This window comes from Ranitomeya variabilis, chromosome 1 (genome assembly GCF_051348905.1).
Source record: "Ranitomeya variabilis isolate aRanVar5 chromosome 1, aRanVar5.hap1, whole genome shotgun sequence".
In the NCBI taxonomy this organism is placed as follows: domain Eukaryota; kingdom Metazoa; phylum Chordata; class Amphibia; order Anura; family Dendrobatidae; genus Ranitomeya; species Ranitomeya variabilis.
In genome coordinates, this window is record NC_135232.1 from 365,478,574 (window position 1) to 365,501,025 (window position 22,452).

Below are 22,452 nucleotides of genomic sequence, written 5' to 3' on the forward strand. Positions count from 1 at the left end.
TCGCAGGGGTACACAGGCAGCATTGGTGTGGTCAGCGGAGGACGATTGCAAGGAGGGACCGCAGACAGACTTACTAGGCCTAAAATAAAAAAGCAGGCTCTATGCAGTTTTAAATAGGTTACATGGGTACACAGGCAGCATTGGTGTGGTCAGTGGAGGACTATTGGAAGGAGGGATCGCAGACAGACTTAGTACGCCTACAATTAAAAAAAGTGGCTATATGCACTTTAAAATAGGTTCAAGGGGTACACGGGCAGCATTGGTTTGGTCAGCGGAGGATGATTGCAAGGAGGGACAGCAGACAGACTTAATAGGCCTAAAATAAAAAAGCAGGCGCTATGCAGTTTTAAATAGGTTACATGGGTACACAGGCAGCTTTGGTGTGGTCAGCGGAGGACGATTGCAAGGAGGGACCGCAGACAGGCTTAGTAGGCCTAAAATAAATAAAAATAGGCTCAAGGCACTTAGAGTTATCTCGCAGGGGTACACAGGCAGCATTGGTGTGGTCAGCGGGGGACGATTGCAAAGAGGGACCGCAGACAGACTTACTAGGCCTAAAATAAAAAAGCAGGCTCTATGCAGTTTTAAATAGGTTACATGGGTACACAGGCAGCATTGGTGTGGTCAGTGGAGGACTTTTGGAAGGAGGGACCGCAGACAGACTTAGTACGCCTACAATTTAAAAAAGTGGCTATATACACTTTAAAATAGGTTCAAGGGGTACACGGGCAGCATTGGTGTGGTCAGCGGAGGACGATTGCAAGGAGGGACAGCAGACAGACTTACTAGGCCTAAAATAAAAAAGCAGGCGCTATGCAGTTTTAAATAGGTTACATGGGTACACAGGCAGCATTGGTGTGGTCAGCGGAGGACGATTGCAAGGAGGGACCGCAGACAGGCTTAGTAGGCCTAAAATAAATAAAAATAGGCTCAAGGCACTTAGAGTAATCTCGCAGGGGTACACAGGGAGCATTGGTGTGGCCAGCGGAGGACGATTGCAAGGAGGGACCGCAGACGGACTTACTAGGCCTAAAATAAAAAAGCAGGCTCTATGCAGTTTTAAATAGGTTACATGGGTACACAGGCATCATTGGTGTGGTCAGCGGAGGACGATTGCAAGGAGGGACCGCAGACAGGATTAGTAGGCCTAAAATAAATAAAAATAGGCTCAAGGCACTTAGAGTTATCTCGCTGGGGTACACAGGCAGCATTGGTGTGGTCAGCGGATTACGATTGCAAGGAGGGACCGCAGACAGGCTTAGTAGGCCTAAAATAAATAAAAATAGGCTCAAGGCACTTAGAGTTATCTCGCAGGGGTACACAGGCAGCATTGGTGTGGTCAGCGGAGGACGATTGCAAGGAGGGACCGCAGACAGACTTACTAGGCCTAAAATAAAAAAGCAGGCTCTATGCAGTTTTAAATAGGTTACATGGGTACACAGGCAGCATTGGTGTGGTCAGTGGAGGACTATTGGAAGGAGGGACCGCAGACAGACTTAGTACGCCTACAATTAAAAAAAGTGGCTATATGCACTTCAAAATAGGTTCAAGGGGTACACAGGCAGCATTGGTGTGGTCAGCGGAGGACGATTGCAAGGAGGGACAGCAGACAGACTTACTAGGCCTAAAATAAAAAAGCAGGTGCTATGCAGTTTTAAATAGGTTACATGGGTACACAGGCAGCATTGGTGTGGTCAGCGGAGGACGATTGTAAGGAGGGACCACAGACAGGCTTAGTAGGCCTAAAATAAATAAAAATAGGCTCAAGGCACTTAGAGTTATCTCGCAGGGGTACACAGGCAGCATTGGTGTGGTCAGCGGAGGACGATTGCAAAGAGGGACCGCAGACAGACTTACTAGGCCTAAAATAAAAAAGCAGGCTCTATGCAGTTTTAAATAGGTTACATGGGTACACAGGCAGCATTGGTGTGGTCATTGGAGGACTATTGGAAGGAGGGACCGCAGACAGACTTAGTACGCCTACAATTAAAAAAAGTGGCTATATTCACTTTAAAATAGGTTCAAGGGGTACACGGGCAGCATTGGTGTGGTCAGCGGAGGACGATTGCAAGGAGGGACAGCAGACAGACTTACTAGGCCTAAAATAAAAAAGCAGGCGCTATGCCGTTTTAAATAGGTTACATGGGTACACAGGCAGCATTGGTGTGGTCAGCGGAGGACGATTGCAAGGAGGGACCGCAGACAGGTTTAGTAGGCCTAAAATAAATAAAAATAGGCTCAAGGCACTTAGAGTTATCTCGCAGGGGTACACAGGCAGCATTGGTGTGGTCAGCGGAGGACGATTGCAAGGAGGGACCGCAGACAGACTTACTAGGCCTAAAATAAAAAAGCAGGCTCTATGCAGTTTTAAATAGGTTACATGGGTACACAGGCAGCATTTGTGTGGTCAGCGGAGGACGATTGCAAGGAGGGACCGCAGACAGGCTTAGTAGGCCTAAAATAAATAAAAATAGGCTCAAGGCACTTAGAGTTATCTCGCTGGGGTACACAGGCAGCATTGGTGTGGTCAGCGGAGGACGATTGCAAGGATGGACCGCAGACAGGCTTAGTAGGCCTAAAATAAATAAAAATAGGCTCAAGGCACTTAGAGTTATCTCGCAGTGGTACACAGGCAGCATTGGTGTGGTCAGCGGAGGACGATTGCAAGGAGTGTCTGACACAGTTAGTACTCCCAAAAAATAAATAGATGTTAATGTCTCGCAAAACAACAAAACAAAAAAACAAAAGTGTGGCATACTTAGGTACAGGGGTGGGCTCCTCTGCTGAGTTTCAGACATAGTAATTTGGCACTAAGTATTTACTGGTGTCAATATAGGACACTGACCCTGACTATTTTAACTAGCATCATACATGTCAGCAAATTGGTATTGTCAGTGCCAGGCATTGAAGGATGTCAGCGCATAGACTAAACATTGTTGGAGCTGTGAGAGATAATTTTGCACGTGGTAGAGCACAGTTTGAGCTGGGGGGGGAACTCTCTTGTGGCCGGCGGTACAGGCCCAGGGCCCCTCATGTTACAATGGTGTGTCTGACGTTGGTTGCGCGCCACCACCGCCAGAGACACTTTATTGTACTATGAGAGACCCAGTGGCAGTGCCGTCGACCAAAAGCGGGCACACCCACCTCTTCAGACAAACGGCACTCTAACGGGTGCTTGCGCCAAGTGGCGAGACCACGGCCCCGTGGGGGGAGTTTTCCCATTTAGGGAGGTGTAAACATGTCGTATGCTGGACAAACAGCTGCTGCAAATTAAGAGATTGGAACACTCAGTAAGACCAGTCCACAAGCAAGACCTTTTTATAGGAAAGCTAGGTGTCAGCCGGGAAAGGTGGGGCAAAATAATTTGAAATCCAGGAGTGGTTCATTTTAATGAAGGTTAGATCATCAACATTTTGGGTAGCCAGACGAGTCCTTTTTTCAGTTAATATTGAACCAGCAGCACTGAATACTCTTTCTGATAGCACACTAGCTGCTGGGCAAGCAAGCTCCTGCAATGCATATTCTGCCAATTCAGGCCAGGTGTCTAATTTGGATGCCCAGTAATCAAATGGGAATGACGGTTGAGGGAGAACATCGATAAGGGATGAAAAATAGTTAGTAACCATACTGGACAAATGTTGTCTCCTGTCACTTTGAATAGATGCTGCAGTACCTGTCCTGTCTGCGGTCATTGCGAAATCACTCCACAACCTGGTCAGAAAACCCCTCTGTCCAACGCCACTTCTGATTTGTGCACCTCTAACACCTCTGCCCTGTAGCCCCCTGCAGCTCGTGTGAGAACCATCACCGGCGCTGTGTGCTGGGAATGCCTGAATCAAACGGTCTACAAGAGTTGCTTGTTTGGTTGCTAAAATTTGTTCGAGGTTCTCATGTGGCATAATATTTTGCAATTTGCCTTTATAGCGAGGATCAAGGAGGCAGGCCAACCAGTAATCGTCATCGGTCATCATTTTAATAATGCGTGGGTCCCTTTTGAGGATACGTAAGGCATAATCCGCCATGTGGGCCAAAGTTCCAGTTGTCAAATCTGCGGTTGTGCTGGGTTGAGGGGCAGTTACAGGCAAATCTACGTTACTTGTCTCCCTCAAAAAACCTGAACCCGGCCTTGCCACGCCACCAATTTCCATTGGCCCCGGAGAAGCTTCCTCATTTAAAAAATACTCATCCCCATCATCCTCCTCGTCCTCCTCCTCTTCGCCCGCTACCTCGTCCTGTAGACTGCCCTGACCAGACAATGGCTGACTGTCATCAAGGCTTTCCTCTTCCTCGGCTGCAGACGCCTGCTCCTTTATGTGCGTCAAACTTTGCATCAGCAGACGCATTAGGGGGATGCTCATGCTTATTATGGCATTGTCTGCACTAACCAGCCGTGTGCATTCCTCAAAACACTGAAGGACTTGACACAGGTCTTGTACCTTCGACCACTGCACACCTGACAACTCCATGTCTGCCATCCAACTGCCTGCCCGTGTATGTGTATCCTCCCACAAATACATAACAGCACGCCTCTGTTCGCACACTCTCTGAAGCATGTGCAGTGTTGAGTTCCACCTTGTTGCAACATCGATGATTAAGCGATGCTGGGGAAGGTTCAAAGACCGCTGATAGTTCTGCATACGGCTGGAGTGTACGGGCGAATGGCGGATATGCGAGCAAAGTCTGCGCACTTTGAGGAGCAGGTCGGGTAACCCCGGATAACTTTTCAGGAAGCACTGCACCACTAGGTTTAAGGTGTGAGCCAGGCAAGGAATGTGTTTCAGTTGGGAAAGGGCTATGGCAGCCATGAAATTCCTTCCGTTATCACTCACTACCTTGCCTGCCTCAAGATGTACAGTGCCCAGCCATGACTGAGTTTCTTTCTGCAAGAACTCGGACAGAACTTCCACGGTGTGTCTGTTGTCGCCCAAACACTTCATTGCCAATACAGCCTGCTGACGCTTGCCACTAGCTGTCCCTTAATGGGACACCTGGTGTGCAACAGTGGCAGCTGCGGATGGAGTGGTTGTGCGACTGCGGTCTGTGGACGAGCTCTCGCTTCTGTAGGAGGATGAGGAGGAGGAGGAGGGGGGGCGAACGCCTACAGCCAACTGTTTCTTAGACCGTGGGCTAGGCAGAACTGTCCCAATATTGCTGTCCCCTGTGGACCCTGCATCCACCACATTCACCCAGTGTGCCGTGATGGACACGTAATGTCCCTGGCCATGCCTACTGGTCCATGCATCTGTTGTCAGGTGCACCTTTGTAGTCACAGATTGCCTGAGTGCATGGACGATGCGCTCTTTAACATGGTGGTGGAGGGCTGGGATGGCTTTTCTCGAAAAGAAGTGTCGACTGGGTAGCTCGAAGCGTGGTACAGCGTAGTCCATCAGGGCTTTGAAAGCTTCGCTTTCAACTAACCGGTAGGGCATCATCTCTAACAAGATTAGTCTAGCAATGTGGGCGTTCAAACCCTGTGTACGCGGATGCGAGGATGAGTACTTCCTTTTTCTAACGAGAGTCTCATGTAAAGTGAGCTGGACTGGAGAGCTGGAGATCGTGGAACTAGCGGGGGTGCCGGTGGACATGGCAGACTGAGAGAGGGTTGGAGACGGTATTCTTGCCGGTGCCCTACATGCAGTGTTTCCTACTACGAACCTGGTGATTCCCTGACTGCTTTGGCCTAGCGACGAAACCTGCACAGATACTGCAGGTGGTGCGGGAAATGGTGGGCTTACAGTGACAGAAGGGATGTAGCGTTGCTGACTAGCTTCATTCGCCCAGGGTGCTACAACCTTAAGGGACGTTTGGTAGTTAGTCCAGGCTTGCAAATCCATGGTGGTTAAATGTCTATGCATGCAACTTGTATTTAGACTTTTTAGATTATGACCTCTGCTTAAGGTAGTTGAACATTTTTGACAGATTACTTTGCGCTGATCATTTGGATGTTGTTTAAAAAAATGCCAGACTGCACTCTTTCTACTATGAGATACCTTTTCAGGCATTGCAGACTGAGCTTCTTTAACCGGATGGCCACGCTGTCCTACAACTGGTTTTGCCTTTGCCAGGCGTTTTTGGCCAGATACGGGCTCGGCAGATGGAACCTGTTGCGATGTTGATGCCTGCTGCGTCTCCTCCTCCGCTTCAGAACTACTGCCGCCTGCATCCTGTTCCCCCAATGGCTGCCAATCGGGGTCAACAACTGGGTCATCTATGACATCCTCTTCTATCTCGTGTGCAACTTCGTCTGTGTCACCGTGTAAGCCGGTGGTATAGCGTTCGTGACGGGGCACCATAGTCTCAGCTGGGTTTGATTCTGGCTCAGTACACTGCGAGGGCAATGTTCTGGTCTGAGTCAAAGGAACAGCATAGTAATCTGGCTGTGGCTGTGCATCTGTGCACTCCATGTCCGATTCAACTTCTAATAGGCATGGCCTGTTAACTGTTTCACTTTCTAACCCAGGAGCGGTATGTGTAAAGGGCTCGATGGAGTAACCCGTTGTGTCGCCAGACGCATCCTTCTCTGTTGTTCTTGCTGAAGAAGACAAGGAAGCGACTTCTCCCTGACCATGAACATCCACTAAGGACGCGCTGCTTTTACATTTACCAGTTCCAGAAGAGGAGGCAAAAGAGCTAGAGGCTGAGTCAGCAAGGAAAGCCAAAACTTTTTCTTGCTGCTCCGGCTTTAAAAGCGGTTTTCCTACTCCCAGAAAAGGGAGCGTTCGAGGCCTTGTGTAGCCAGATGACGAACCTGGCTCAACAACTCGAGACTTAGGTGCTGTATTGCTTTTACCACGACCACCTGATGCTCCACCACCACTACCATCATTACCAGATGACAATGACTGCCCACGGCCACGACCTCTTCCACCAGACTTCCTCATTGTTTGCAAAACGTAACCAAAGTAACGGTATTTGTTACTGTAAAACAACTTATAAGGTGAACTCAAACTTCTGTAGGATTTATATATACCTTTATAGGTGGCTGACACTGAAAGGAAAATCAGGCCCAATGTTACACACTAAGTTTTCTGTGCCCCAATAATTTGAGACAGATGGCACACACAGGACCGGCACTCAAGCAGAAATGCCAATCTTAATCTCCCACTATTTTTTTTTTTTTCAGGGAGAATAAAAAAAAAAAAAAAAATTCCCAGTATGACACACTAGGTTTTATGTGCCCCAATAATTTGAGACAGATGGCACACACAGGACCGGCACTCAAGCAGAAATGCCAATCTTAATCTCCCACAATTTTTTTTTTTCAGGGAGAATTTAAAAAAAAAAAAAAAAAGGGACTGTCCTACAATTACTATCTCCCTGCAGTAATCTCAGCAAGGTATGGCAGGCAGCAATAACAAGGAGTGGACAGCTACACAAAAAAAAACAAAAGTGTGGACAAACAAACAAGATAGCTGTGCAGAAAGGAAGGAACAAGAGGATTTGTGCTTTGAAAAAAGCAGTTGGTTTGCACAGCGTCGTACACACACAGGCACAGCAACGCAGCTATCAGGGTCAGGGAGCCTTCTAGGGCAGCCCAATGAGCGACAGCGCTGAGGAAAAAAAAATGTAGCTTCCACTGTCCCTGCAAACAAAAGGTGGTGTTGGACAGTGGAAATCGCTACAGCACAAGCGGTTTGGGGGTGAATGTACCCTGCCTAACACTATCCCTGCTTCTGACGAAGCGGCACCTCTCCCTACGCTCAGATCAGCAGCAGTAAGATGGCGGTCAGCGGGAACGCCCCTTTATAGCCCCTGTGACGCCGCAGAAAGCAAGCCAATCACTGCAATGCCCTTCTCTAAGATGGTGGGGACTGAGATCTATGTCATCACGCTGCCCACACTCTGCATCCACCTTCATTGGCTGAGAAATGGCGCTTTTAGCGCGAAAGTCGCGTACCGCGTGGCCGACCCCACACAGGGATCGGGTCGGGTTTCATGAAATGACCGATCCGTTTCGCTCAACCCTAGTCACAGACCATGTAAAAACTGAATTCCTAATTAAACATGTATTTTTGTGTCATGGGTCCTTGCGAAATAATTATCCATTTATCATACAATTACCACAGATAAGTATTATGCAGACATGGTATACTGTGAGGGTCGTACACTGCTGCTGAAATGCTCCTTTCTTCATGGTCACTGGTGATTGCTTTGAAAACCATTTAGACATGAGTGCTTCATTAATCTTTCATAGAATGCTCTAGTGATCAAAACAATCATCTGAACTTGCTGTATTAAATCAGAATATATTAAAACGATATCTGTGTGCATAGATAGCAAATTCTGTAAGTGGAGACATATATTTCTCTTCATGCATATGGGAGAATCTAACCCATCCCTGTGCGTCTCTGAGGAAAACAAGAAACAGACTCAGGTGGGCTATAGGTATTGTTTAATGGCTCTACACAACCCACTGTATGGAGCTACAGGACGGCAGTATGTAGTCTGGAAAATTCCATCAAATTGGTATGCAATAAACAAAAATGAGAGACCAACTAGAAAACATTTCTTTGGCCTCCTTCACACGTCCATTTAAAACATGTATGTGTAAAACCGGTACCGGTGTCATCAGTGTTTTCCATCAGTGTGTTCGTTTTTACCATCAGTGTGTCTCTTTTTACCATCACTGTATCTGTTTTTACCATCAGTGTGTCATCAGGGTGTCTGTTTTTGCCATCACTGTATCTTTTTTTACCATCAGTGTGTCTGTTTTTGCCATCAGTGTGTCTCTTTTTACCATTCGAGAGTCTGTTTTTGCCATCAGTGTGTCTGTTTTTACCATCAGTGTGTCTGTTTTTACCATCAGTGTGTCTGTTTTTGCCATCAGTGTGTCTGTTTTTACCATCAGTGTGTCTGTTTTTACCATCAGTGTGTCTGTTTTTGCCATCCGTGTGTCTGTTTTTGCCATCCGTGTGTCTGTTTTTACCATCACTGTGTCTGTTTTTACCATCAGTGTGTCTGTTTTTACCATCACTGTGTCTGTTTGTACCATCAGTGTGTCTGTTTTAGCCATCCGTGTGTCTGTTTTTGCCATCAGTGTGTCTGTTTTTACCATCAATGTGTCTGTTTTTACCATCAGTGTGTCTGTTTTTACCCTCAGTGTGTCTCTTTTTACCATTCGTGTGTCTGGTTTTGCCATCATTGTCTGTTTTTAACATCACTGTGTCTGTTTTTACCATCAGTGTGTCTGTTTTTACCATCAGTGTGTCTGTTTTTGCCATCAGTGTGTCTCTTTTTACCATACGTGTGTCTGTTTTTGCCATCAGCGTGTCTGTTTTTACCATCAGTGTGTCTGTTTTTACCATCACTGTGTCTGTTTTTACCATCCGTGTGTCTGTTTTTGCCATCAGTGTGTCTGTTTTTGCCATCCGTGTGTCTGTTTTTACCATCCGTGTGTCTGTTTTTGCCATCCGTGTGTCTGTTTTTGCCATCAGTGTGTCTGTTTTTGCCATCAGTGTCTCTGTTTTTGCCGCCCGTGTATCCGTTTTTGCCATCAGTGTGTCTGTTTTTACCATCCGTGTGTCTGTTTTTGACATCAGTGTGTCTGTTTTTGCCATCAGTGTCTCTGTTTTTGCCGCCCGTGTGTCCGTTTTTGCCATCAGTGTGTCTGTTTTTACCATCAGTGTGTTTGTTTTTACCATCAGTGTGTCTGTTTTTTACCGTCAGTGTGTCTGTGTCTGCGGTTGTCCTTCAGCCGTGAAACATGCAGGCAGGGGGACTTGAACATATTATTCGAGCATGCCAAAGACCCTCGGTTAGTACCAGAGCATACTGGGATAACACCATATCCAAGCACATTCGCTCATCACTAGTTATAATGGGTACATGTGGTATCTGTGACAAAAAGGATACCAAACGTACTTGAAACACGGACATGTGAATGAGGCCTACTATCGTATTAATTTTAATTTCATAAATCAATCGTACGCTCATTAAAGGAGTATTCTCATCTCCAAGATCCTATCCCAATATGTAATAGGTGTAATAATAATAACAATATTAGCAAATACCTCCAATTAGAAATGTAGTATAGTTCTTCAGATTCACTGTCTCTTACCCCATGCAGGGCCTTGCAATAGCTTAGGTATCTATTGTTACGACCACTAAGAGCTGTCTGCCTAAATAACTGTCACTGAGTGGACGTAACCATGGATACCTAAGCTACTGCAAGGCCCTACATGGGCTCAGCGACATAGCGAATCTGAAGAACTATACTACACTTCAAATTGGAGGTATTCGCTAATATTATTACAACTACGCCTACTACATATTGGGATAGGATCTTGGAGATGGTAATACAACTTTAAGGTTGATGGAGAGGGAGGAACTAGAGGTACACAGACTTTCCATTGTAAGTTCTACTGAAACAACAGTTACAATTCTTCATAGAACTTTATAAACACAAACCGTCATCTCCTACCTTAGTAACAGAAATGTCTGTATTCACTGAAGACAGTGAATTGAGAATTTTGAGAATTAATAATCCAGGAGGAGAAACAAGTAGAACTCTAATAAGGCATATTATGTACTATTTATTTATGAAAAATTCTAATGACGGTTAGTAATGGAATATATGTACACAAAGAAGACTCGTGTATGTAAACTGTCTGACTGTAAAACTGTCTTAATTGTCCATAGCAATGAAGCAGAGCTTAGCTTTCATTCCCTAAATTGCTCTAAGAACTGAAAGCTGAACTCTGGTTGCTATAGGCAACAAAGACATTTTTACTGTTAGGCCTCATTCACATGTCAGTTTTTAACATATGAGTGCTATCTGTGTATTTCATGGAAAGCACTCAAACCTTTTCACACGTCAGTGATTTTTTTTTGCGGACTAAGTTGTCCATGAAAAATTGCAGAGACATATCCGATATTGATCCGAGTATCTGATCAAACTCCGCAATGAAAGTCTATGGGTCACTGAAAAAAATCGGACAGCACTCAGATGCAATTCATGTGTTGACCGTTTTTTATGGACTGATGGAAGATAGAGTAACTTATTTTTTTTCTCATCAATGAAACAAACTGATGAATCTCTGACCAAACTGGCCTTACAGTGCCCCCTCTCAGTACGAGCTAAGCAGGAGGCTTTTACACATAGGCGGACATTTTTCTTACTGCGGTCCCATTCATTTCCATATCTTAAATGATAAATAATATACAGAAGATTTGCATGCAGGACACGTGCTCACCTTTTTATTAACTCATGCAATGAGCACAACCAAGGATATCTGTCCTGGCAAGAGAAGGAAATGTTATCATTAATGCCCCTGATGAAAATTCTTGTTTGTCATTGAAAAGAATCTTTAAATCACAACTTTACAACTATTCTTCCTTCCGATGCTTTTCAGTATATGGCCTCATTGGTTTGTTCCTTTTCTCCCTCCTTTCTGGAATTCTCTCTGGCAAAGATACAGTCACCCATGCTGGCCCGGCTGAGTGTTCTGTTATCTTTAAGAGAATTAGATTTCGGTGCACAGGGGCTGGACTGTGTCCTGGGTCTTCTCCTCCCTGTCTGTGATTCCCGGCCCCTCCACCTGCCTCTGGTCTATGAATGACCTGCCTCTTGGAGGAGAAGACTCCCTCAGTCCGGCCCCTGTGCACCGAAATCTAATTTGCAAGAACAAAGAAGAACCACAAAGCTGATTTCTTCACCAGTGGTAACAGTGTAATCTGTATTACAGCCATATCTTCACTGTACATTACACACTTGTGCTGAATTGCTTCACAAATACAATCTTTTTTTTTTTTTTTTAAATGAGCAGAGGAAATAAATCATTATGGAAGCCATACAAGTGTATACCCATTTAGGCCTCTTTCACACTTCCGTCTTTGTAGTCCCGTTGCGATAAGTCGTTTCTTGAGAAAACAGGATCCTGTAAAAAAATTTGCATTTTCTCATAGACTTGTATTAGGCCTCTTTCACAGTTCCGTCATTGGCGGTGCGTCATAGTGCAGTGAAATGACGCGTCGACGGACGTTGTGAAAATAGAGGAAAACATGTGTGACTCATCCAGTATTATGACCGATGCGTTGACTGAGTTCGTGGCTGAATTTTATAATATAAGATTCTGAGAGAGAGAGACTTTTCCCCGGGTTGGAATATGCTTCCAGGCATGCTCAGAAGTAAACTGCATCCGTCACTGGATTCCTGCATTTCACAGTGTGCGCAGGATCCAGTGTCCATAGGCTCCCATTCTGTGGAACGACGTATGCCGCAGGAGGCGTCGGGGAACGTTTTTCCACTGCACACAAAAAAGTTTCATGGAACTTTTTTTGAAAAGACGTGCCGTCAAATTCCGCAGGATCCAGTGCCCGACGGACGAAACGTGTGGTCATCCGTCGCGATACGTCGCTAATACAAGTCTATGAGAAAATGCAGGATCCTGCAAATTTTTTTGCAGGATCCTGTTTTCTCAAAAAACTACGTATCTCGAAGGGGCTACAAAGACGGAAGTGTGAAAGAGGCCTTAGGCTTCTTTCACACTTCCGTCGGCAGTGTCACGCCCTAATGCGTCGGAAAGACATGCCGACGGATGACGATAAAATAGTGATACAACGGAGGCAACGCCTCCAGTGTTATGACGGATGCATCGGCTGAAGTTTTCCGGTGTAGATATTGGACTTGGTGAGAGAGAGAGATAGAGAGAGATTTTCCCCTGCCTTGAAAATCCTTCCGGGCATGCTCAAAGGGAAAAAACGTGATACGTCGCTGGATTCCTGTGTGTGATGGTCAGCGACGGATCCTGCGTCCATAGGCTTCCATTATAGCTGACGACGGACAGTGCAGGACCTGTCGCTGACCGATTTTCCGACCTGCAGAAAAAACGTTCCCCTGAACGTTTTGTCTCCATGACGGACTGCTATTTCCCGACAGAGCCAGTGCACGACAGATGAAATGGATGGCCATCCATCACAATCTGTCGCTAATACAAATCTATGGGAAAAAACAGGATCCTGCAAAAAAATTTGCAGGATATTGTTTTTTCAAAACTCGACGGATTTCGATGTGAGACAAAAGACGGAAGTGTGAAAGGGGCCTTAGCGACGTATCGCGACGGATGGCCACACATTTCATCTGTCGTGCACTGGATCCTGTGGAATTTGACGGCCTGTCTTTTCAAAAAAACGTTCCATGAAACGTTTTTTTTGTCTGCAGTGGAAAAACTTTCCCCTACGGCTCCTGCGGCATACGTCGTTACACAGAATGGGAGCCTATGGACACTGGATCCTGCGCACACTTTGAAATGCAGGAATCCAGTGACGGATGCAGTTTTTACATCTGAGCATGCCTGGACGCATATTCCATCCCGGGGAAAAGTGTCTCTCTCTCTCTCACCTCCAGCATCTTTTATTATAAAATTCGGCCAGGAACTATGTCGATGCATCCGTCATAATACTGGATGCGTCACACACGTTTTCTTCTTTTTTCACAACGTCCGTCGATGCGTCATTTCACTGCACTATGACGCACCGCCAACAACGGAAGTGTGAAAGAGGCCTTATTTGACACATAGACATGCCAGAGCAGGAGCTACTCTCAGGTTCTCTGATCTGGCACATAAAGTAGGGGACCCCTCTGTATGTCAGCCACTTCTCCTAATAGGGGTTTATGATGTGACATGTTCCCTTTAAGTCTGATAGACAAATCGGATGCAGTAGTTTTCAAAGAATAATGTCACCTACTCTACCTGCTGGAATTGCATGTATGCATATGCAGCGCCCCCACTGCCGCAGGGCCGAGGGGTACCCGGTACCGTGCCTCTGAGTCTCTGCTCTGGGATTGTCACGGTGGCTAGACCCGGTCCGTGACCCTGCTGAGGGGCGCCCAATAATAGGGGTGGATGGTGGTGGTAGTGCGGTGCAGTGCCGGTCGCAGTAAATAACGAGGACACCAGGTTGCAGTCTCTTTACCTCTTTACTGAAGGCTTCAGGGTCCTCAGTCCGGAATATGGTTAACCAGGCTGCGCAAGTCCGGCCGGTCCGATGGCACCTCCAGAGTTCCCTTTGCAGGTGGAAATCTGTGCCTACCTTCTAGCGCTTGTGTGTTGCGGTCCTCCCCTGCTGTGCTTACGGGAGAGTCCCCATAACTGTTGTGTCTGTTTCTCGTGTTCCCTCACAACTCGATTCTGATGTTCTTCTTCGTCCCCCAGATGATATGGCTAGGACGCACCCGTATGACGGGTAGGCTCGGAGCTCTTCCTGGACCCTAGTGATGCCCTTCTCCTATTGTTGCCCCCTGTGTCTTCATAGGTGATATGTGTGAGACAGCCCGCCTATAGCTGACTGTCCTGCCGTAGGTTTGAAGTATTTGCTTGGAGCTTAGTACTTCCTCGGCGTTCCGGCCACCGGCTACGCGCCTCAGTAGGATGTTGCCTCGTCTTACAGCACGACTCCTACTGGTATTTCTCCTAGTTGCGTGATCTCGTTTCTCACTCAGCACAATATACCTCGCTTCTTGTCCTTTCTTAGGGTACCGCCGCGATCAAGTGCAGGCGCGGTCCCGTAACATTCTCTCTGTTTGCTAGGCCTCTGACAGGATCCCACCCCTGACAGGGACCCCTCTGAGTCTCTCCCCGCAACACCCTCTGCCACAGGGTGCTGCCTGTTCGATCCCCAGTCAGCTTTCTGTCTAACTTCCTATCCAACCCCCAGTTTTACCAGATTGTGAGGAGTGGCCTAATACATAGAACCCTTAGCTCCCCCTGGAGGCCAGACTGTGAAGTGTATTGGTGACTGTGATACCTGGTCAGAAGAACTCCTTCAGTGCCATCAGACGTACCATAGCCCTCCTTAGCGGCGGAGCATCAGTACTGCAACGACCAGGACTCTGGGGCACTGCACATAAACTTCTGATTCGGCTAGATTCACCCTAGAGAAACTGACCTTTTTTTTTTTTGTCAGGTGTCATCCTAGTTCTTTTCTTCTCATCCTTTTTTTTCAATGAAGCAGGTAGGTTGTCTGAAATTTTATTTTTATTCATTGACTCTACAACGCATCAGTTAAAAATGGATAAAACTTCGATGGAAGTCTGAAGTACAAAGTATGTCTCCCTAGTTCCATCCGTGTTTCACTGATCCTCGTAGACTTTAATGACTGTGTCTGATCTGCAAAATCTGATCAGAATAGAATCTCGGGGACCACACACACATTTCAGTTTTTAAAACTTGTGTGTATTGATCAATGAAACTATGAGCCAGAGTGCTGTCCAAGAAAAAAGCGAACGGTACTAGGACTTGTCACACAGATGTGTGAATGTGACCATATTGGAGAGAAAGATACATATTCTTTCATAAATTGATTTACATCAGTGGATTGATGTTGGCTAACATCCCTACATTATGATCCACAACTGTCCCTGAAAGCAAATGTTGGCAAAAACAAGGATAACGTATGTTGGATTGAGTTTCTCTTTCTCCTTTGAATTAAATATACATGCCCAACTGATCCAAGAGCGCTTATTTATGAAGAAGCTTTCAAGAACTAGCTGTTCGCTAAAGAAGTGTTTATGTAACAGTTATCTTACATGTATGGTCAGACTTATTAATATTTTTCTATCAACTGTGGATGCATTACCCTTTCTGCACATGTGTAAAGTGGCACAGAGCGGTAGTCGCGACCGAGCTGCTGTCCGGTTTCACTTCAGCACTTTACAGGCAAGAGGTGTCCCCATGTGCTGTAGGGTGTGGGGGGCAACACACTCATTTGTAGGCCACAGGCCTCTGATGCATCCAGGCTTCCGTCTTCAGAAGCCACCTCACACAATTCAGGGGATACCAACTTCTTTACAACAGGCAAACATTTAACGGGTGGTGACAGATTCATCGGGTGGTGACAGGTGACATAGGGCACAGCAACTCACGACTTCTTCCTCCTTAGTACAACTACTCTTCAGTACTGTCGCTAGTTCGTCCTGGACCACTGATTCTACCAGTCTCAGGGATTTCCTGTCCACCCCGGCATTGCACCCAGGACAGTCCATCACCTTCCGTCTATGCGGGTCTCTGTCCATTTACAACTGTACGCCAGAGGACACAATGTGTCTAGCATCCCCTATGCCAGACCCTAGGCTCTGGACGTGACAGGAGAAACCATTCGGGATCCCAGTAATGCCTCCCACTGCCTGAAACAAGCGACACATGCTGCCCCCAGCAACCCACCGCACCTGAACTTGATACTTTTGGAACACCTCTATCAGGAAGTGCTCTCCCTTTTTAATAACACTAGTGCCTGCACATTGGTTAAGTTCTATCATTAACTATCTCATATCTCTCATGTCAAACCTATTATCCATATCCTATGCTAAGAAGGATTAAAATGCTATTTACTTGCAGATCACCCCTATGCATGCAGGTAAATAGAATTTCTGGAGGTGAAAATGTTCCTTGTAAGGCCTCGATCAGAAGTCCATTTCTCTCTTATGTGTGGTATCCGTATTTTTCACGAATTGAGCATGTATACATTATGATCTGTGTGGTAGTTCACGTGTCCTTGTTGTGTTGCAGACCAAGTGGTCCGCTAATACTAAAAAAACCTGAAAAATGACCATTTTTGACTAAATGCTGTGAACTTGTGAGGTGGGGATGAATAGACATCATTGCAGTATTGGACAGTAGTGTGTCACTGTTGCCTCTTTAACAGACTCTATGACAGACCTCTTTTTTCAGTTGGAGAAGAGAGCTGACAGAGAATAGGACAATCCAATGAAATCCTGAAGATCAGAGTGTGCTTCATGCTAGAAACTGATCAGAGTACTGAAGAAAAGAGTAACTGTTCCTGTGACTCCTGTTATAGAGGAAGAATTACTTTGGGGGGACACTACGGTTGGATGCAAACTTGGATCCCCCCAAGGAATATGCTGTGATGTGGAGAGCCTCCTGATTTCCTATCAGGCTAAAACTTTGCTCAAGGTGACCAAGTCCATGATCCACTACTTGGCTTTCCAGCTAAATGGCCAGCATCATCAGGGACCAGGTTATGGCCAGTAAGTCCTGAGGTCAAGCCCCATCACAGGGATCCTAGTGGGTGCATGCAAACGGACATTAGAGAGAGTGTGTCACCAAACATAGATTCTCAGTTAGAGACATTGTTTGCTAGTAGGACTGTGTGAACCAGAGCTAGATACTCACCTCATTAGGGGGAGCTTGTGTACAGATAGCCTAAAGGTACCTTCACACGAAGCGACGCTGCAGCGATAGCGACAACGATGCCGATCGCTGCAGCGTCGCTGTTTGATCGCTGGAGAGCTGTCACACAGACCGCTCTCCAGCGACCAACGATGCCGAGGTCCCCGGGTAACCAGGGTAAACATCGGGTTGCTAAGCGCAGGGCCGCGCTTAGTAACCCGATGTTTACCCTGGTTACCAGCGTAAAAGTAAAAAAACAAACAGTACATGCTCACCTGCGCGTCCCCCAGCGTCTGCTTCCTGACACTGACTGAGCTCCGGCCCTAACAGCAGAGCGGTGACGTCACCGCTGTGCTTTCACTTTCACTTTAGGGCCGGCGCTCAGTAAGTGTCAGGAAGCAGACGGCAGGGGACGCGAAGGTGAGCATGTACCGTTTGTTTTTTTTACTTTTACGCTGGTAACCAGGGTAAACATCGGGTTACTAAGCGCGGCCCTGCGCTTGGTAACCCGATGTTTACCCTGGTTACCAGTGTAAAACATCGCTGGTATCGTTGCTTTTGCTTTCAAACACAACGATACACAGCGATCGGACGACCAAATAAAGTTTTGGACTTTATTCAGCGACCAGCGACATCACAGCAGGATCCTGATCGCTGCTGCGTGTCAAACGAAACGATATCGCTAGCCAGGACGCTGCAACGTCACGGATCGCTAGCGATGTCGTTTCGTGTGAAGGTACCTTAACAGAATCGTAATCTTAAAGAACTGTTAAGTTTCTGAATCTGTAAGCTGCATCACTGCAAAGGCCGCCTCTTGCACCTATCTAATTACACCCTCCTGGGTGGGTAACTCTTGGTTACTGCATTAGGCGAAACCACAGGTAGGCAAATTATAGTGTAACCCTTAGAATATTCTGGGCCTCTCGGTTGTGCAGCGCATGCGTACTAGCTGTCCCAGGCTAGGTGAGTGTGAAATTCAACTGTGTTCTGATCTTGCGTTGCGTTGTTTCCGTTATTAGTAAAAAGTAGTTCCTTGACAAATTGTCTGGTGGTGTTCTTTGTCCTTGGCCCGCTGTTTTCTGGGAGAGCCCACCCTGGTACACCATCTAAAAGCTTAATGATCTCACAAGGAAGCAAGTACAAAGGCAGGTAAACTAAAGGCATTGTCAGGTTGGCGCAGTTATACTGTCACAGTGTGTCAGAGACTGCAGACAGTCGCAATGTGTCTGGCTGCAGAAGGTCTCTGAGGTTGGCTTTGCAGACGCCTTCATAATCCTTCTGACTCTTGGACCCAGTGACAACCTCCCCCGGCTCTAATTGACACACCTGGTCTGGGTGTTTATAGACTTCCTGCCTGCTTCTGGGAGTCGATGGTGATATTTCCATTTTCCCCTGTTGAGGCCTGGAGCTATAGCAGTCGGCTATCTTCCTCTTTGGTGTTTGGAGGACATCTGTGTTACCTTTATGAGTCTACTCAAGATAAGAGTTTCCCTTGCTTGTCTATCCCTGTTGTCTTGACACAAAGGGTCAAAGCTAAAGAGGCTGTCTGTTCACAGAGTGCTGTATCCACGTATATTAATGGAAAATTGATTGGAAGGAAAAAGTGTTCTAGAGAAAGTTGCACAAACAACTGGGAAAACTGCAGCCTTGAAAGGATTTTTAAGAAAAGGCCATTAAAAAATTGGGGGGAGATTCATAAGGAGTGGACTGCTGTTGGAGTCATTGCTTCAAGAGCTACCACACACTGACGTATCCAGGACATGGGCTACAAGTGTCGCATTCTTTGTGTCAAGCCACTCATGACCAATAGACAACGCCAGAAGCGTATTAACTAGGCCAAGGAGTAAAAGAACTGGACTGTTGCTCAGTGGTCCAAGGTGTTGTTTACAGATGAAAGTAAATTTTGCATTTCATTTGGAAATCAAGGTCCCAGAGTCTGGAGGAAGAGTGGAGAGGCACACAATCCAAGCTGCTTGAGGTCTAGTGTGAAGTTTCCACGATCAGTGATGGTTTGGGGAGCCATGTCATCTGCTGGTGTAGGTCCACTGTGTTTTATCAAGACCAAAGTTATTGCAGCCGTCTACCAGGACATTTTAGAGCACTTCATGCTTCTCTCTGCTGACAAGCTTTTCGGAGATGCAAATTTCATTCTCCAGCAGGACTTGGCACCTGTCCACACTGCCAAAAGTGCCTATACCTGGTTTAAAAGCAACAGTATCACTGTTGCCTGACCTTAACCCCATAGAGAATATATAGGGTATTGTCAATAGGAAGATGAGACACCAGACCCAACAATGCAGACGAGCTGAAGGCTGCTATCAAAGCAACCTGGGCTTCTATAGCACCTCAGCAGTGCCACAGGCTGATCGCCTCCATGCTACGCCACATTGATGCAGTAATTGATGCAAAAGGAGCCCCAACCAAGTATTGAGTGCATTTACTGAACATACATTTCAGTAGGCCAACATTTTGGATTTTAAAATCATTTTTCATGCTGTTGTTGTAAAGTATTCTAAATTACTGAGATAATGATTTTGGGGTTTTCATAATAATCGACATTAACCCCTTTCTACCATTGGACGTATTATCCTGTCCATGTGACCTGGGACTTAATTCCCATGTACAGGATAGTACGTGATAGGCGATCAGCCGCGCTCACGGGGGGAGCGCGGTCGATCGCTGCCGGGTGTCAGATAACTATCACAGATGACATCTGGCACTATGTGCCAGGAGCAGTCACGGACCACTCCCGGCACTTTAACCCCTGGCGTTCCAGTGGCATAAGGAAGCACTGCACAGGGAGGGGGCTCCCTGCGTGCTTGCCTGAGACCCTCAGAACAACGTGATGTGATCGCGTTGTTCCGAGGGTCTCCTCCGTTCTCCTCCCTGCAGACCCCAGATCCAAGATGGCCGCGGGGGTCCTGCAGGGTCCTGCAGGGAGGCGTCTTGTCAGTGCCTGCTGAGAGCAGGCTCCAGCAAGCCTCCAGAACTGCCTGTCAGATCGCTGATCTGACACAGTGCTCTGCAAAGTGTCAAATCAGCAATCTGACACTGTATACGGATGTCCCACCCTGGGACAATGTAAAAAAGTTAAAAATAAATATTACACTGTGTAAAAATATTTTTTTTAAAAATCCTAAATAAAGAAAAAAATAAAAAATAGATATTGTTCCAATAAATACATTTCCTTATGTAAATAAAAAAAACAATAAAAGTACACATATTTAGTATCGCCGCGTCCGTAACGACCCGACCTATAAAACTTTCCCACTAGTTTACCCCTTCAATGAACACCATAAAAAAAAGAGGCAAAAACAATGCTTTATCATCATACCACCGAACAAAAAGTGGAATAACACGCGATCAAAAAGACAGATATAAATAAACATGGCACCACTGAAAACATCATCTTGTCCCGCAAAAAACGAGCCAGTATCAGGGGCGTAACTACCGCGGTCGCAGCGGTCGCCATTGCGACCGGGCCCCGCAGGTCAGGGGCCCAGGGCCGGCCCCTGACCTGCGGGGCCGGACTGGCCATCGGGCACTTCTGGCAAATGCCAGAAGAGCCGGTGCCAGTAGTGGGCCGCCCGCTGCACTGTTCCCCCCCCCCGCCCCGTGCCAGTGCCGCCGCCGCCGCATTTAACTATACCGGCGTCTATGACACGGTATAGTTCAATGCAATGATGTCGGAGAGAGCGTCACCTGACGCTCCCTCTCCCATCATTCCCCGCTCTGCCTCTGACAGTACACTGCGGGTGCGTGATGACGTCATATCATCGCGCACCTGCTGTGTCCTGGGCAGACTGCAGCCGCCGGGAGCAGCGCGTGCAAAAGGAAAGGTGAGGAGAGTTTTTTTTTTTTTTCTTTTTAACTGGACTGTGGGCCATTATCGGGGGGGGGGGGGGATGAGATGTGGGCTGTGCTCTATATACCCCTGTGCGGGCTGTGCTGTATATACCCCTGTGCGGGCTGTGCTGTATATATCCCTGTGCGGGCTGTGCTCTATATACCCCTGTGCGGGCTGTGCTCTATATACCCCTGTGCGGGCTGTGCTCTATATACCCCTGTGCGGGCTGTGCTCTATATACCCCTGTGCGGGCTGTGCTCTATATACCCCTGTGCGGGCTGTGCTGTATATATCCCTGTGCGGGCTGTGCTCTATATACCCCTGTGCGGGCTGTGCTCTATATACCCCTGTGCGGGCTGTGCTCTATATACCCCTGTGCGGGCTGTGCTCTATATACCCCTGTGCGGGCTGTGCTCTATATACCCCTGTGCGGGCTGTGCTCTATATACCCCTGTGCGGGCTGTGCTCTATATACCCCTGTGCGGGCTGTGCTCTATGTACCCCTGTGCGGGCTGTGCTCTATGTACCCCTGTGCTGGCTGTGCTCTATATATCCCTGTGCGGGCTGTGCTGTATATATCCCTGTGCGGGCTGTGCTCTATATACCCCTGTGCGGGCTGTGCTCTATATACCCCTGTGCGGGCTGTGCTGTATATACCCCTGTGCGGGCTGTGCTGTATATACCCCTGTGGGGGCTGTGCTGTATATACCCCTGTGCGGGCTGTGCTCTATATACCCCTGTGCGGGCTGTGCTCTATATACCCCTGTGCGGGCTGTGCTGTATATATCCCTGTGCTGGCGGTGCTGTATATATCCCTGTGCGGGCTGTGCTGTATATATCCCTGTGCGGGCTGTGCTCTATATACCCCTGTGCGGGCTGTGCTCTATATACCCCTGTGCGGGCTGTGCTCTATATACCCCTGTGCGGGCTGTGCTCTATATACCCCTGTGCGGGCTGTGCTCTATATACCCCTGTGCGGGCTGTGCTGTATATATCCCTGTGCTGGCTGTGCTCTATATACCCCTGTGTGGGCTGTGCTCTATATACCCCTGTGCGGGCTGTGCTCTATATACCCCTGTGCGGGCTGTGCTCTATATACCCCTGTGCGGGCTGTGCTCTATATACCCCTGTGTGGGCTGTGCTCTATATACCCCTGTGCGGGCTGTGCTGTATATATCCCTGTGCGGGCTGTGCTCTATATACCCCTGTGCGGGCTGTGCTGTATATATCCCTGTGCTGGCTGTGCTCTATATATCCCTGTGCGGGCTGTGCTGGATATACCACTGTGCGGGCTGTGCTGGATATACCACTGTGCGGGCTGTGCTGGCACCCAACACCATGTTGCAGTGCAGGAGAATCTAGGGGAATGTGGGGAGGGGGGGCCCCATTTGGAAGTTCGCACCGGGGCCCATAGCTTTGTAGTTACGCCACTGGCCAGTATACAGCATCATCAGCAGAAAAATATAAAAGTTATAGCCC

At 47.3% G+C, this 22,452-nt stretch overlaps 1 protein-coding gene across 1 annotated transcript in view; it reads right to left on the reverse strand.

Moving 5' to 3' along the window:
• IDNK (IDNK gluconokinase) overlaps window positions 1-22,452 on the reverse strand; it is a 119,374-nt gene that overhangs the window by 14,983 nt on the left and 81,939 nt on the right. Inside the window, exon 4 of the mRNA XM_077248985.1 lies at window positions 11,193-11,236. Coding sequence (XP_077105100.1) covers window positions 11,193-11,236 — 44 coding nt within the window. The remainder of the gene's footprint in view (window positions 1-11,192; window positions 11,237-22,452) is intronic.